Genomic DNA, 17,435 nt, shown 5'->3' with positions numbered 1-17,435 from the left:
GATAGATGGAGGGAAGTATCGACAGATGTTTGGAAAAATTGTTGGTAAATGGTTTGATGTGAAGGAGTAGGTATGGATGGATGGGTGGATAGAAGGATCGATAGATGTTTGGATACTTTTGGTTAAAGTAGGGAATGGACTGGTTGGGGTGAATAGGCATGGATGGATGGATGGATGGATGGAGGGATGGATGGTGATGGATTTATATTTTTATAGGCATTGTAAGTTGGTGGTTTGATTGGGAGTGAATTAGTGAAATATAGAGAGAGAAAAAGCAAGGGGGTGAAAGAGAGAAAAAGATATACTCGTCAGATGGAATTCAGTGTTAGAAATAAAGTGAAATGAGGCACGCACTGTTCTGGCCTGTCTCTGCATCTGCAATTGTGTACGTGCTGTTTGTGCTAATTTGTGTGTGTGTGTGTGTGTGTGTGTGCTTGCATGTATGCAAGCATGAGCGTGTGTGTGTGTGCGTGCATACATGCTTATGTGTGTGTATCCCCACCACCATGTCCACTACTGCCTGCAGGCTACGATATTAGCCTATCACATTATTACCCATCAGAAATGAGGTGTCATGCTGTGCTCATTAACTTGGCCAAACTGGTCTGCACATCATTTCAACCTGACCACCAGGCTCATTTTAACCTCACGATAAGCGGTGGCCATTTTTCATATGCATTTCTCATAGAGGCAGAGAGTCTCTTTATCTCTGTTCACACAGTATAAACCCTGTATAACAGTCTAGGAGGCATTGGGCAGAAACTGAATCAAGACATTTAATTAATTCAGAAACATAATTCAAATAAATACAAATGGAAAAACCTACCTGTACAAGACTATCAAATAGGGATTTAGATGCAGATTCACGATAGAAAAATATGTGCTTTTTAATGATACAAAGAGCAGATTCGAGCAAATTAAATTCAGAGGGAACTAATTGGGAAAAGAAAGGTCATGCTAATTTCTCTCACACCTCAATCTCTTCCTCTGCTCTCCTCTGCCTCTCTCTTTTTCTCAACCTACTCTCCCTATTTCCCTCCCTCTCCCTCTCCCCTCCCTCCACTCTCCTCTTACCTCCCCCTCCCCTCTCCTCTTCCCTCAGTTCTCCCATGGAGTCAGTGCTGTTCTATGCCATCACCACCCTCCACAACCTGCTACTGCATCAGGAGGGAGCCAAGATGGCGGTGCGCCTGGCCGACGGCCTGCAGAGGATGGTGCCCCTGCTGAAGAAGAGCAACCCCAAGTTCCTGGCCATCACCACAGACTGCCTGCAGCTGCTCTCCTACGGAAACCAGGAGAGCAAGGTGTGTAGTGCGGGAGGATAATGCTTGAGCCATCATATTTGGCATAGTGGTATTGGCACAGACTACCTGCATCTTCACTGCAGCCAGGGTTGTGTGTGTGTGTGTGTGTGTGTGTGTGTGTGTGTGTGTGTGTGTGTGTGTGTGTGTGTGTGTTGTGGTGGTTCATTTCTTTACTGTCAATTGAGGAGAGACAAACTTATCATACAAGTCAGAGTTATACTTCATCTAAATCTTTATTCACTTATTACTAAGAGAGCAGGTCAATACAACACACACATATAAAGTGAATCGATTGAGTGCTCTGCGTTAAGGATGACTGGTCGACGAATCACCCTCAGATGATTCGTTGAGAGCCCCGAGACAAAGGTGCAAAGGTCTTTTATAGCCAAGATACACCCCCTTCAGTCTACATGACAAACAACAGATGTATGGAATGGGTCACAAGGTGAAGATTTGCATGAAAGATACTTAGTATTCACAGCAGAGAGTATCTGATTGTGTAGAGACCAGGGTCTGACCCTGGAGTCATCTCTCCCTGCTACCTTATAGAACAGAAACATTAACTCATGATCTGGAATGCGGTATCACCCAAAGACATCGTAAATCGTCCAGAGGCCCATCCTCAGTAGAACACACACCGATGAGAGTTCTAACAACCCATTATTCTGTTGCATTAAACAACCCTTTGATGCAATTACAGCATTATAGCATAATCTTGCAATTTTGCTCTCACAGTGTGCGTGTGCGTGTGCGTGTGTGCGTGTGTGCGTGCGTGTGTGTGTGTGTGTGTGTGTGTGTGTGTGTGTGTGTGTGTGTGTGTGTGTGTGTGTGTGTGTGTGTGTGTGTGTGTGTGTTGTGGTGGTTCATTTCTTTACTGTCAATTGAGGAGAGACAAACTTATCATACAAGTCAGAGTTATTCTTTCAACTAAATCTTTATTCACTTATTAGTAAGAGAGCAGGTCAATACAACACACACATATAAAGTGAATCGATTGAGTGCTCTAACGTTAACGATGACTGGTCGACGAATCACCCTCGGATGATTCGTTGAGAGCCCCGAGACAAAGGTACAAAGGTCTTTTATAGCCAAGATACACCCCCGTCAGTCTACATGACAAACAACAGATGTATGGAATGGGCCACAAGGTGAAGATTTGTATGAAAGATACTTAAAATTCACAGCAGACAGTATCTGATTGTGTAGAGACCAGGGTCTGGCCCTGGAGTCACCTCTCCCTGCTACCTTATAGAACAGAAACATTAACTCATGATCTGGAATGCGGTATCACTCAAAGACATCGTAAATCTTCCAGAGGCCCATCCTCAGTAGAACACACACAGATGAGAGTTTTTACAACCCGTTATTCTGTTGCATTAAACAACCCTTTGATGCAATTACAGCATTATAGCATAATCTTGCAATTTTGCTCTCACAGTGTGTGTGTGTGTGTGCGTGTGCGTGTGCGTGTGCGTGTGTGTGTGTGTGTGTGTAGTTGCAGGTCTGGATTATGCGTGGTCCCTTTTAGTGCCACCTGCAGCTGCACTGCAGGAGAGCAAGGGTGTATATGCACGTGATGTGTGTGTGTGTACATGCACACACACAAGCACTCACACACTGTACATGTCCTTAACACTGGCTGCTTGCAGCTGCATTGGTGCAGCAAATGTAAAACCCTGTATGGGGTTAGTAATGTACCCTCTATTACGTCAGTAATATACTGAACATTAAGTAAATAGAATTAAATTAAATACACACACTGCTATTATTACTCTAACAATCATATGCGAGACAATTCATAATGCAATGTAATGTAATGTCCGTAATGATATTTCATTGTACATGACAGTGTGTTTTCATTGTTATTCCTCTCAGCTTATCATCTTAGCTAACGGGGGCCCTGAGGGGATGGTCTTCATCATGAGGAACTATAATTATGAGAAACTGTTGTGGACCACCAGCCGTGTGCTCAAAGTTCTCTCAGTGTGCCCTAGCAACAAGCCCGCCATAGTAGAATCTTGTGTGTGTGTGTGTGTGTGTGTGTGTGTGTGTGTTGTGGTGGTTCATTTCTTTACTGTCAATTGAGGAGAGACAAACTTATCATACAAGTCAGAGTTATACTTCATCTAAATCTTTATTCACTTATTAGTAAGAGAGCAGGTCAATACAACACACATATATAAAGTGAATCGATTGAGTGCTCTAACGTTAATGATGACTGGTCGACGAATCACCCTCAGATGATTCGTTGAGAGCCCCGAGACAAAGGTGCAAAGGTCTTTTATAGCCAAGATACACCCCCTTCAGTCTACATGACAAACAACAGATGTATGGAATGGGTCACAATGTGAAGATTTGTATGAAAGATACTTAGTATTCACAGCAGACTGTATCTGATTGTGTAGAGACCAGGGTCTGGCCCTGGAGTCATCTCTCCCTGCTACCTTATAGAACAGAAACATTAACTCATGCTCTGGAATGCGGTATCACCCAAATACATCGTAAATCTTCCAGAGGCCCATCCTCAGTAGAACACACACAGATGAGAGTTCTAACAACCGTTATTCTGTTGCATTAAACAACCCTTTGAAGCAATTACAGCATTATAGCATAATCTTGCAATTTTGCTCTCACAGTGTGTGTGTGTGTGTGTGTGTGTGTGTGTGTGTGTGTGTGTGTGTGTGTGTGTGTGTGTGTGTAGTTGCAGGTCTGGATTATGCATGGTCCCTTTTAGTGCCACCTGCAGCTGCACTGCAGGAGATCAAGGGTGTATATACACGTGATGTGTGTGTGTGTACATGCACACACACAAGCACTCACACACTGTACATGTCCTTAACACTGGCTGCTTGCAGCTGCATTGGTGCAGCAAATGTAAAACCCTGTATGGGGTTAGTAATGTACCCCCTATTACATCAGTAATATACTGAACATTAAGTAAATAGAATTAAATTAAATACACACACTGCTATTATTACTCTAACAATCATATGCGAGACAATTCATAATGCAATGTAATGTAATGTCCAAACTCTGTAATTATATTTCATTGTACATGACAGTGTGTTTTCATTGTTATTCCTCTCAGCTTATCATCTTAGCTAACGGGGGCCCTGAGGGGCTGGTCTTCATCATGAGGAACTATAATTATGAGAAACTGCTGTGGACCACCAGCCGTGTGCTCAAAGTTCTCTCAGTGTGCCCTAGCAACAAGCCCGCCATAGTGGAAGCTGGTGAGTGTGTGTGTGTGTGTGTGTGTGTGTGTTTTGGGGGAGGGTGTGTGTTATGTGTGTGTTAGTACATGTGTGTGTGTCTGTGCGTATGTTTGTTATCTCATCCTTACCATAAAAGAGCCATTTAACCTCCCCTCTCTCTCATCCTTCCAGGGGGCATGCAAGCCCTGGGACAGCACCTGACTGGCTCCAGCCAGCGCCTCACACAGAACTGCCTCTGGACCCTGAGGAATCTGTCTGATGCTGCCACTAAACAGGTAGGAGGTCAGGAGTCCATTTTGAATCCGCAGAGACCGTACCATAGAGTAATACAGAGATAGTACAGAGTTTATAAAGACCAATGACTATATATATTAATGAACAAAGCCATCGATCACGTGACAGTATCTATTCCTATGTGAAGACTCTATAGCGCATTGAAACCAAATTAAGTCGGTTAAGATTGCGCCTCATGCAGATGTAACCTGCACAGTTTGAGCTAATTCAGGAAGTGACGTTGCAGGCTAGCTCAGTGCTGCCCGCTTTCATTGAGTAATTCAAGTTGAAAGCCGACCAGGGTACGGCAGGCTGCCATTCGCAAACTAAATTCTTCTGTGTGCGATTTTAAAATAATCGGTTCAAGGACATACTGTACATCTTGTGTGTTAGAAAAACAGTTATTGGTACCATGATTGTCTTCATAACATTTATTTATTTTTATGAAGACGGACCACGAAGATCGACATTTTTCCATTTTCTATAATGGGAGATCCTGTTTTCTCCCGCAATCGGCCTCGAACTGCTGTGGCTTCAATGAGGCAGTCGTTCTCCCCTGTTAAATACAGTACCATTGAGTTCCACAGAGACAGTAACATACAGTAGTTGGAGTTCTACAGTAAAACATATAATGAACAAACAAAGACAAATATGGAATTCTCAATCCCCAATCTTCCTACCTCCCCCCGTTCTCTGTCTGTAGGAGGGTCTGGACGGCCTGCTGCAGGTGTTAGTGGGACAGCTGGGTTCGGACGATGTCAACATGCTGACGTGCGCCACGGGGATCCTGTCCAACCTCACCTGCAACAACTCCCGCAACAAGACCCTGGTCACGCAGTGCGGCGGCGTCGAGGCGCTCATCCACGCCGTGCTGCGGGCCGGAGAAAAGGAGGACGTGGCCGAGCCCGCCGTCTGCGCCCTGCGCCACTTGACGTCACGCCACCAGGACGCCGAGCTTGCCCAGAATGCTGTGAGGCTGCATTATGGTATTCCTGCCATTGTCAAGCTGCTGGGGCAGCCCCACTACTGGCCTGTGGTGAAGGTGAGAGGGGAGATAGTTGGTTGGGGAGGGAGTGGGAGTGGGAGTGGGGAAGAGCTGAGAAAAAGGGTATACTGTTTTTTTTGTCTTGCTCGTTGTTTTGTCTGGCTGGAAGCTCCATTACTGTTGAAGTTGAAGTTGAGGGGTTGAAGGATCAAAGAGTTTGCAGGTTGGTTGTGGTTGTTTTGTCTGGCCAGTTGATCTTTTGTTTGTTGTTTTGTCTGGCTTGAGTGTTCGGTTGTTTTGTTTGGTTGGCTGGTTTGGTTTGTCTTTGTGGTTCTTTTGTTTACCTAAATAACTGGTTGTGGTACATCCAATTTGTCTATGTGTCTATATCCAGCAGCTGCAGTCCGCCTTTAATGATTCCTGATTTAACGGGTGCTTGAGTGAGGTTAAAATCATTGCGTACAGCCACCACTCATCGTCCCCTTCTTTGCAATGTATGATGCGCTGTACATATGAATGCATTTTCTTTGAGGCTTTAATTGGAAACAACATGGCTGTACTAATAAGGGCTCTATTTCATTTGCATTGCGTAAGTTCAACTTTACAGCGTGATTGAATGTTCCCGCTTTAGTGGAGACTTTGTTCATAGTGAACACTGTATATGTCGGCCCAATTGGAAATGACCTTAACTTAACATTTCTATCTGCGGAATCCGTAACACTTCAGCATTAGAGATTGAATAGAGTCCTTCATTTAGCTGGAAGTGTCGTTTGAAAATTGTGGTACTTTAATGAAGAATTACTTTTAAATTAAAGCAGGTCAGAGGGGATGTTTTGGAGTGAGTGAGACCTGCATAGGGGATGAAGTTGTTCACGATGCGAGATGTAGTGCAGGCAGGGTTCTGGGCTGTACCCCGAGGCAGGGCACAGGACGTGCCTCCCATAATCCTGCTGGGACAACACCCGCTGGCTCCCACTGTCCCCTCTCTGGCTTTTTGTTTTTGTTTTGGAGAAAATGAGGGAGGGAGGGAGGGAGGGAGGGAGGGAGGGAGGGAGGGAGGGAAAATACACAAAGATTAAGTAAGATAGAAATGGCTAACTTGTTGAGAGAGAGAGAGAGAGAGAGAGAGAGAGAGAGAGAGAGAGAGAGAGAGAGAGAGAGAGAAAGAGAGAGACTCACATGCAGCGAGTGTAGTATGCTTCACACAACAATGTCACTGTGAAACAAGGATAACATCATCTGGGATTTGCAAGGCCGTCGCTGTCATTTCTTTTTTTTTTTGTAATGAAAACAAGATTGGTTGGATTTTTCCCAAAGTGGCTACCTTGGGAATTTATATCAATGTGTTATTGTTTCATCAGGGAATAATGCACACCCATCTTTGACAGCAGGTGGATTTAAGGATGGCAAGTTAGTTACATGCTCAACTTGCCAGAATAATCAAACAAAATAAATCATGCTAAAATGTCAGCCTAGTGTGAGGGTAAACCAATATCTAACATTATTAGCTATGCTATTGATATACAGTAGATATACTAAGATGATAGTAGGCATAACAGTAATATCAATAGTAATACAGCATAGCAATAGTTTGATACCAGTAATAGTAATATCAATGGTACATTATCATTGTTTTAAAAATACCACCTACCAATTCATGTCACCTTTGCTTTATGATTGGTCGTTTTCCTCTCTTATGATCTAGACAGTCAAATAGTATGATAAGGAAGGTTAGTTTCCCTTCCCCCTCCAACCCCGTGCTTCAGTGTCTGATCGCTGATTGGTTTCGAGATGCTCCTCTGATTCGCTCCGAGCAAGCAGCATCCGTGAAGCACGCTTGAATTCATGCCAATCGGAACAGAACCCTTCAATGGCCGAGTCTGCTTGTGTGTCTTGCTGTCCTGCTCTGTTCCCATGGGCACTGGTCCACAAGAATGGCCCTTTATTTTTACCCTGATGTGCACTAGCCTCTCTGTGTGTCGTGGTTGTCTCCCAATAGTCCATCGAGGTGTTCTTTCCTTGTGTCCTTTCCTTCAATTCTGATCTGAAAGTATTTGATGAGTGAGTGAAAGCACTATGGTAGGCAGCTATCTAGTCTTTTCTACCTGTCATTGGTCTTTAAGGACAGTGGAAAGTAATCAATTTAAGAGTATTTGTACTCTCTGTGTGTGTGCATGTAGGCCTATGCCTGTACACTTGACAAGTGGCCATGTGTATCTTCATGACTCCAGTGACACATCTCCCCCATCTGTAGCACCAGGTAAACATTGACGTCTCTCATCCTCTACTCCAACTGAAAGAAAGGTGTTTTCTAAGGCCTATCGGCAGCCAGCTATCCATGTATTGGCACCTTGTTCCCGATTCCTTGACCATGTATACAACTCTTCCCATTTGGGGGATATTAGGCTTTTTGAGTTCATTAGCTCTGATTGACTGTCACTTAGTTCCCACACAAAGAACATGAATGACACGCACACTCTACTCTCTCCCACACACACACATACACACACACACACACACACACACACACATACACACATACACACACACACACACACACACACACACACAGCTCTCTCTCTCCCTCACACGCACATACACTCACGCACACACACACACATACACACACACACAGCTCTCTCCCTCACACACACACTGCTCTCTCCATAACACACACACACTCCTCTATCTCTGCCTCCTTCTGCTCTACGTCAGCCAGAAGGTCGCTCTGCACCAAGCTGTGCCTAATCACTCATTTACGCCTTCTGAATTTAAATCTCATACTGTGGCGGAGTGTGTGTGTGTGTGTGTGTGTGTGTGTGTGTGTGTGTGTGTGTGTGTGTGTGTCCAAACCCATATGGATAAGCAGAGAGAGCCATATAAATATTTACCTGGGCATGCTGGAATGCACTCGTGTGTATGTTCATCTCTGACTGCGTACACATACATGTCTGTGCCTAAGCGGGATTTAATAATTCATTTACAGTCTGAATGAGCCAATCGTTCCGCCCTCTCCCTCTCCCTCTCTCTCAGTGCGGTACGGAGGCAGACGCTATGAGCCATGCCTGAATTTTCCTCCTGATCTGCACTCCTCATTGACAGACAGCAGGGAATGTGTGTGTGCTCGTGTGTGTGTGTGTGTGGAGAATTAGGCAACCCGATCTCCATCACAGCACACGCCAGTGGAGGATTCTCAATCCAGCCGGAGCTCTTTTAATAAAGGGGAAGTTGTTATTTTATGATGCGAAATGAATGATGTGATTTTTAAAAGGGGACTTTATATAAGATGTTATTGGCCCCTGTTGGGGCTAGAGGTCGGGGTATGTGAAATGGGAGGAAACATCAGAGGGCAGTGTTATGGTAAGCCAGACCATCATTTCAGGAGATGGCATCTCACGTTCTGCTAAATGTGACTGCAGTTACATTGCCGCAGCGTGCAACGGCTTGCACAGTCGCACATATAGGTGTATATCTTAGGGTACGCATGCGTTCTTTCACATGAGCACCACACTGCCGTGCCAAGTCCTTAATAGATGTGTACTGTATGCTTTCATACATGCACTCTCATAGTCATGCAGTATATCATGTATTTGTGGACAAGGTGTTGTAGCAGTAAAAGAGATTATATTGATGCTTTTTCCCCATACAGCTACATTCAACCCGCCCCCTCTCTCTTTCCCGTAGGCCACGGTTGGTCTGATCCGTAACCTGGCGCTGTGCCCAGTCAATCAGGCCCCACTGAGGGATGCTGGAGCCATCCCCCGATTGGTCAACCTGCTGCTGAAGGCTCACCAGGACACCCAGAGACACGCCTCCAGTTCTCAGCAGACGTACCAGGTCGGCCACGACGCCATTCAACACATAAGACTCACTGTCACAGGAATGACACTGTCATAATCCAGAATGATAGAAGTTATGTCGCCTTCACCACAAATGTGCAAGTCACTCACAGTCACAGCACTTGCACAGAGGGAGTCGCCTCCGTTGCAACCCACGTACCACGGATGAATCCACTCCATTACATGCTAGCCATATCACACAATCACCTCAGCCGAATACAGAATTCAAACACACTGAAGCACTCGAGGCAACATTCTTTCAGCACTCCTGCACATCAAACCACACAAATTCCAAGACTGCATTCTCTGTGTTTGAAACCGTTCCTCACACTGTAAAACAAGTAGGTTGTATTTCAGACTCAGTAAAGGGCTGCAATGCGTCACACAGTGGTCCCAGCAGGATAGTCCAGTGGTCAACACCATGCCACGGCGCCAGCACACGCCCCCCATTCCAGGCCTCTCCAACCCAGTGTAGGCCGCTCGGGAGACCCAGTGACAGAGATCCATTTCAGTCCACCGGCCCACTTTGAACTCTGAGCTGCACAACAATACTCACACGTATAGACAGAGAGCTGTGGCTTGAGGGAAGACAAGAAATGTAGGCTAAGTTTGTGAGAGACGCCCGGGGAGTTTTTCACTGATTCTCAGCAGAAGGTTGCAGACCTATGCTCCCACCTGTTTCTGGTTTTCACCTGTCAGCTTTTTTCCAGCAAGCCAAAAATGATTACTAAGCAAAACAGGCCCATTCCCCTTGCTCGTTGTCTGTAAATGGTTTATTTAAACATGAGGCAGGATACATGCACACACATACACACCGATACACCCTCTCAAGTCTATGAATCATTTTACAGGGTTTTGCCGCCATTGGGATTAAGGTCCTCTCTGAGTGTCAAAGTGAATGGCGCCCAGCTGTTGTATTGTTAAGATTGTCAAACCAGCTTACATTAAGTAGATCAGACACACACACACACACACACACACACAATGTTAAGTGCTGAAAACAAACCCATACATCAATGTATCATCCCACAGAGGATTCCACAAAGTTACACATACTACACACACACACTTCCTAAATCTCTTTCCCGCTCTCTTCCCAGGATGGTGTTCGTATGGAGGAGATAGTGGAGGGCTGTACAGGAGCCCTGCACATCCTGGCCAGAGACCCCGTCAACAGGGGAGAGATCGCCAGCATGCAGACCATCCCACTCTTTGTACAGGTTAATGTCTAATACACCATACTCTCGGTTGGTGTTGTATGCACTTGTGTGAGAGAGAGAACGTGGGAAAGAGAGTGAAAATAAGTGAGTGTGTGTGTACTTGTGAGTTTTTGGTGTATTCTAGCAGATGTGTCTGAGCTCTCCCTCCCTCTCTCCATCCGTCCGTAGCTGTTGTACTCGTATGTGGAGAACGTGAAGCGTGTGTCTGCGGGGGTGCTGTGTGAGCTGGCCCTGGACAAGCAGTCTGCGGAGATGATCGACGCAGAGGGAGCCTCCGCCCCGCTCATGGAGCTGCTGCACTCCAACAACGAGGGCATCGGTCAGTCTCTTCATAAACAGCAGCTTGCGCTTTAGTGGATTGTATGTAGCACTTGGATTTTCAACAAACAATCAAATATATCTTCTTTACAGACTTGGGCTTTCAAAACAGTTCCATATACTGTACATACAAATATACACGCACGCACACACACGTTACACTCCTACACTCTTAGAGGAGAAAGGTGCTATCTAGGACCTGAAAGGGTTCTTCGGCTGTCCCCATAGGAAAACCCTTAGTAGAACCTTTTTTTGGTACCGGGTAGAACCCGTTTGGATCCAGGTAGAACCCTTTTGAAATCCATGTAGAACCCTTTCCACAGAGGGTTCTACGTGGAACCCAAAAGGGTTCTACCTGGAACCAAAAAGGGTTCTACTATGGGGACAACCGAAGAATCCTTTTGGAAAACCTTTTTTTCTAAGAGTGTACGCACAAGTCTTCAGAAACAAACACACTGTAAGCCACACTTTCTTTATTTTATCCCTCTCTTTCTCTCGCTCTCTCTCTCTCTCTCTCTCTCTCTCTCTCACAAGCATATGCACACAGACCTCTTACAAACAAATATGACCTCTTTCTCTATCTCTCCCTGGGCTCTCTCCATCTCCTTTTAATAATGTGTGCTGACTAATCAAACATGACTCTCTGTCTCTTTAAATCTCTCTATATCTCTGCCTCCCACCTCTCTCTGCCCATCTCACTTTCTCAATGTTTCTCAATGTACCCCATTAGCATTTTGAGTACTCATCATAACTGTCGTAGCATAGAGGCAATGACAAACAACCTCTTGATATCTCTTCCTTCTTCTCTCCCCCCCTCTTTCCCCCACTCCCTCTCTCCATGTCTCTCCCCGACCTCTCCCTCACAGCCACCTATGCGGCAGCTGTTCTCTTCCGTATCTCGGAGGACAAGAGTTCCGACTACAGGAAGCGTGTGTCCGTGGAGCTCACCCACTCACTGTTCAAACACGACCCTGCGGCCTGGGAGATGGTAAGCCTCTGCCTCTGATGCCGCCTATAGCCTGGGAGCGATCAGTACAAGGATCAGTCAGTAGTGGCTGGCCCTGTTTGAACACCTTTAAGGTTAATCTCAGTTGTCTATAGGGGCTTGACTGGCCTCCACCCTGGGATTGCTTTAAACCAATCCAATATTTCTCAGGTCAGTCATTGCTTCAGGGAAGAACTGTAGCAAAATCAAAATACACGCCACACTACGACACAATCGATACCACTCAGTAATCGATCTGTATGTTTACCTTCCATGCTTGCATTACTATAAGAATGAATCGCCGACAACTAACTATATCTAGTGTTTGAACATGATTTCAAAACCGGCATGCCTAATGCGCTAAGTATCTCCGAGCCCCACACTTCGCCACAGGCTCCCAAAGCTCATTGGATAATTACCACTATCGAGGCTCACCGATTGGATTAGTGGCGGATCTGGCCCAGGTGTGAATCAATCACATCGAGCCGGGAACCTGCTGACTCATCAGGTTGTCAAGGGGAAAGGAGACAGGGAGGCCCAAAGCAGACAGGTATACTGTTTACACTACATCCGCCATGAGGAAGTATCGACCTCCAAAGGGATAGATTTAATGACTGAGCGTCGTGGGCACCAGGTGTAAAGTCAACGTCTGCCTCTGTCGTTTTTTTTTTAGAAGGGGATCGGTGAAAGTATCGTGTTTTGAAGCTAGAATGGTACAGATTTACATGAATATTTCTCAATCTCTCTCTTTCTCTCCAGGCCCACAATGCTGTACCCATGCAAGCTGCATACTTGGCGGATGGTGAGTGTGGACCAGTCCTATCTTACAGTACAATACACCAATGTACACCACTATTGTATACTATGCTATATCATAAACCAGGTGGTTCAAGCCCTGAATGCTGATTGACTGAAAGCCGTGGTATATCAGACAGCATACCATGGGTATAACAAATATTTACTATTTACTGGTCTAATTGTGTTGGTAACCAGTTTATAATAGCACCTTGGGGGTTTGCGGTATATGGCCAACACACCACGGCTAATGTCTGACAGCCCTTCGCCATGGTGCATCAGCCACATACCACACCTCCTCAGGCCTTAATGCTTAATTATACTACTGCAATCAACATCTTACATTACACTACTGCGTTTCACCCCCCCCCCCCAAAAAAAGGCAAGAGCGAGTTAGATTGCAGACCAGAAGAGAGAGAGGCAGAGATGAATTGACACACACGGATTGAAATGGATTGACACACACACACACACACACACACACACACACACCAGCGTCAGACCGCATTTAGGTTAAGTGCCACTTGATTGGTTTCCTGTTAGTGACTGTGACGAGTGACAGTGGACTGTGTGTGCCAGAGGGTGTTCATTAAGTCAACGCGCAAGCAATGTCACAGCAAAGTCTGCCCTCATCTCACTAGTCACGCACACACACACAAACACTTACTTGAACATGAGTGGAAGAAAAGGAAAAAAAACAAATAATTGAGTTTCTCTCTCATATACACGCGTATACATACACACACACAGTAGTGAGCATCAGAGAGGAGGGAAACGAGAGACACGTGTCTACAGAAAGCCGGAGCCAGGTCTTGTCCTTTTCCCCTCAGCAGTCCATCAGACCCCAGGGAGTGTGGGGGACCCCTGCTGTTTATACAATGTACTCGGCCCCCTGGCCACACTGCGGAGAGTGTGGGTGTGTGTGCGTGCGTGCATTCATGTCCGTTCATGTGTGTGTGTGTTTCTCTCTGATGTGTCTGCGCTCTCCATGCCCTGGAGAGGGGGGGGGGGGGGCGTCAGGGGGTTGGTAAGGGAGGGAGGAGGGGTGCTGTCATCTGGGATGGAATTAAATTCACAGAGGTATCTATCCATTTCCCCTCTGGTCACATTTCCATGTCATTTACATTTCCATTAACTGGCCATCTATCATCGTCAAGCGATCTCCCGCACTCTATCCCGCTCTCTCTCTCTCTCACACACACACACACACACACACTGCCGAGTTGACACACACTCTCTCTTTTCCACTGCTCGGCTAATGCTCCCTCCCGCCTTCCTGTGATTGCGTAACACTTCTCCTCTACAGAAAACACCGGCACTCTCTCTATCTGGTGAATTTATCTTTTGTTTTTTCCCCCTAGCTCTATCGGTCACTACTTTATCTCTTTGCAGTCATACGGCGTCTTTCTCCAGCTAAGCTTCAGGCCTCTGTCGTATGTCCTAGTTGTGAATCTCCACTCTGTCTTCCTCTCCTCTCGTCCATCCCTCTCTCTGCATACAGTAAATCCTCCTCATCTCAATATCTTTAATTATAATTCTGAACTCTATCCCTCCTATATCCCCCAGTGTGTGTGTGTGCGCGTGTGTGGTACATTAGTCACCATCCGTCCTTTCGCTGCTGACGCTTTATCCATATTGCAGTGCTCACATTATTAAACAGGGTATGAAATAGCATTAATGGAATAGAATAGAGGTGAAGGTGAAGAGATTGTTATTCCTGCTCTTCTATCCATCCGTCACAGGAAAACGCCTGCTGATGGGAGCAAAGCCCCTTTCTGACTGCCTGTCTAATAATTTGGATGCTTGCACACCGTCTGTCAGTGTCAATCCACCAGATGAGCTTGCCTCTCTGTTGGCCTGTGAATTCTATATTTCTCTCATCTCTCTCGACCTCCTTCCCTTCAGAGCTGGATGGAGGCTATCCCCCCTACGGCTACTCTGACCTGGGCGTGGACGGGATGCCACTGGAAGCAGAGATGCATGAGCAGTACATGCCTGAGATGGCCTACGATCCCCGACAGGCCTACCCAGAGCCACTCTAACACACAGTGCAAGGTCAGTGATATGGATGCATACTCACACACACACACACACACAGCTACACAGCACTCCTCTAATGCACAGACTCAGCCCGTACTTTCCCCAGCACACACATACACACAAACACACATGCCCAGAATGGCTGTAAAAAAAACAGACAGCTCAGCTCTGTAGTGACATAGTCAATTGCATAGTACACACACGAATACCTCAACATACCATAATTTCAACATTTTAAGACGCGCATGAAACATGACTTATGTCTAAATAACTGCCTCTTCCATTGAAGGCACAAAATGGAAGGAGTGAAATTGGCATGAACACCATGGAGGGACAGCTGAACGAGGATTTCACAAAGGGAAACTCCTATTTCATGGGGAGACATTGGCCAATCAGGGGCTGTTGTCAGAAAACACAAGAAAAATGTAATAAAAAAAATAAAAAAAAGAATTTAGTGTTCCTCAAAATGAAAAGTTGCTTTGTTACAGTTAATGTGGCGGGAAATTGAACTTTAACTTTCAGATGCTGTGTTGGTTTTAGACGTTTCCTTGCATATTTACCTTGCACATTATTTTACATTATCGTCATGCGTATAATTTACATGGCGGTATGCAGAGCCACATACAGTAGTCCTCGACAATAACAAGTAACATTGAGTTCAGACAAGAAATCCTATTCATCACGTAATGAGTGCTCAGGCCCAGCTGTCTATCCCCCCCAGTCCAGTCCATGATCCAGACTGCCGCTGGGCCTGAGGGTCCGAGACAAGCAACCCCCCCCGGAAGGTTTGTCCACAACCACTCTCTCCCAGTCGAGTGGTCTCCCAAGCACACTGGACCACAACTTCAGCTGGTGCGGTTGGTGCACCCTCTGTTCCTGTGGACCGGTCTTGCTCACCAACAGTTGCAGACACTCAACCGACACCGCATACATATGCATCGTGGACTCTAATACATTGTGCTTCAACATAAAAATGTGTGTACGATCCAAAAACGTCATGTCTGGCAGGCCCGCACCCTTTTACAGCTACTACAACTGACGTTTCCACAAAGTATGTGCGTTGTTATGGAAGATGTTTTTGATTTTGTCTTGATTCCTGGGGGTTTGGGGGAGGCGGGGAGGAGGATTGGGAGTGTGTTTTACTGAGGTAAGAGGCAGGGGGTGTATGCCAAAGAGATTTATTTTGTGACGATGATAATCATATAGCTTTCTGTTTATTTTTTATTTTGATTGGGTGGGGGGGTGGGGTTGTGTGGGGGGGGGGGGAAAGCAGTCATCGTGATCCTGTTGTTTGTAGAGTGTGTGTTCCATAGCGACCCCGCTGCACATTCCTACCTACCAAACGATAGAAAAGGCAAAGAAAAACACGAGGGATGATCGAAGGATGATGTTGATAAAGAGAGGAGTGTACCATATGAATGAATGAAGGGGAAATGAACACTATGAATATGCATTTTTACAGAACATTTTTAGTTTGAAACTTTTTCTCAAATAAACAAACTATATTAACTAGCCTGTCTCCTGTGTCTTTGTGTGGCTAATTGGGATCTTATTTAGCCTTGAGGTCATTATTGCTTTCACCCACTGTCAGTCAAGCAAGGCCCGAACTCCAGCCTTTTAAAACCACTGCAGGCTGGCGGTGAAGAATTCAAAGGAAACTCTGTCTCACAGCGCCCCCATGTGTCCCTAAGAGGCAGGAAATCTGCCCTCGCAGTACCACATTCGGGTTTCAAATAGTAATAACAACCCCAACGCTTATGATGAATATGCTGATAACTAACCCTTATTCATCTGTGTATGTAACAGAGGGAAACGGCGCCATTGAATCGGATCCGGGTTACGGCTCCAATGTATCCGCCATTACTGTGCCAAGAGAGCCATAAAAAAAAAGAGAGAAGTATGAAATAAAGTGTATAAAGAGAAGGTAGAGATTCAGCATTGATTATGGGGATAGGATTTCTGGGATAACATAAGAGAAAGGAGGCAGTCAGTGGTTGTGTGTCTGTGTCCCGACTTCCCGACAGTATAGGCACACTGCCACCAAGTGACTGTTGTGGTAATTCACTGGGCAGGATGTCTGACGTTTCAATCTCAAATCAATTTGTCACATGCGCCTCAGACAACAGGTGAAATGCATAATTACAAGTCCTTAACCAAAAATGCAGTTTTAAGAAAATACCTATACATTTTTTTCTTTTTTTTTTTAAGTAAGAGATAAGAATAACAAATACTTAAAAGAGTAGAAGTAAATAAATATATCGGGGCTATTTACATGTAGGTAGAGTTATTAAAGTGAATACGCATAGATAATAACAGAGAGTAGCAGCAGCACAGAAGGGCGGGGATGCAAATAGTCTGGGTAGCCATTTGAATAGATGTTCAGGAATCTTATGGCTTTGGGGGTAGAAGCTGTTTAGAAGCCTCTTGGACCTAGAATTGGCGCTCCGCCGTGCGGTAGCAG

General features: G+C 45.5%; 1 protein-coding gene across 4 annotated transcripts in view; it reads left to right on the top strand.

The window, feature by feature from the left end:
• Positions 1-16,486, top strand: part of LOC110486185 (junction plakoglobin) — an 81,550-nt gene extending 65,064 nt beyond the window's left edge. For all 4 annotated transcript variants that reach the window (XM_021557607.2, XM_036940846.1, XM_036940844.1 and 1 more), the window contains 11 exons: positions 1,103-1,304; positions 4,393-4,537; positions 4,691-4,794; positions 5,496-5,834; positions 9,462-9,614; positions 10,717-10,836; positions 11,005-11,155; positions 12,021-12,142; positions 12,899-12,941; positions 14,840-14,989; positions 15,264-16,486. In XM_021557607.2, coding sequence (XP_021413282.1) covers positions 1,103-1,304; positions 4,393-4,537; positions 4,691-4,794; positions 5,496-5,834; positions 9,462-9,614; positions 10,717-10,836; positions 11,005-11,155; positions 12,021-12,142; positions 12,899-12,941; positions 14,840-14,976 — 1,516 coding nt within the window. In that variant the 3' untranslated portion in view covers positions 14,977-14,989; positions 15,264-16,486. The remainder of the gene's footprint in view (positions 1-1,102; positions 1,305-4,392; positions 4,538-4,690; positions 4,795-5,495; positions 5,835-9,461; positions 9,615-10,716; positions 10,837-11,004; positions 11,156-12,020; positions 12,143-12,898; positions 12,942-14,839; positions 14,990-15,263) is intronic.
• Positions 16,487-17,435: the final 949 nt, after the last annotated feature.

Source organism: Oncorhynchus mykiss, chromosome 13 (assembly GCF_013265735.2).
Source record: "Oncorhynchus mykiss isolate Arlee chromosome 13, USDA_OmykA_1.1, whole genome shotgun sequence".
Taxonomy (NCBI): Eukaryota; Metazoa; Chordata; class Actinopteri; order Salmoniformes; family Salmonidae; genus Oncorhynchus; species Oncorhynchus mykiss.
Note: the sequence above shows the minus strand (reverse complement) of the source record. Positions and strands in the feature narration are given on the sequence as shown.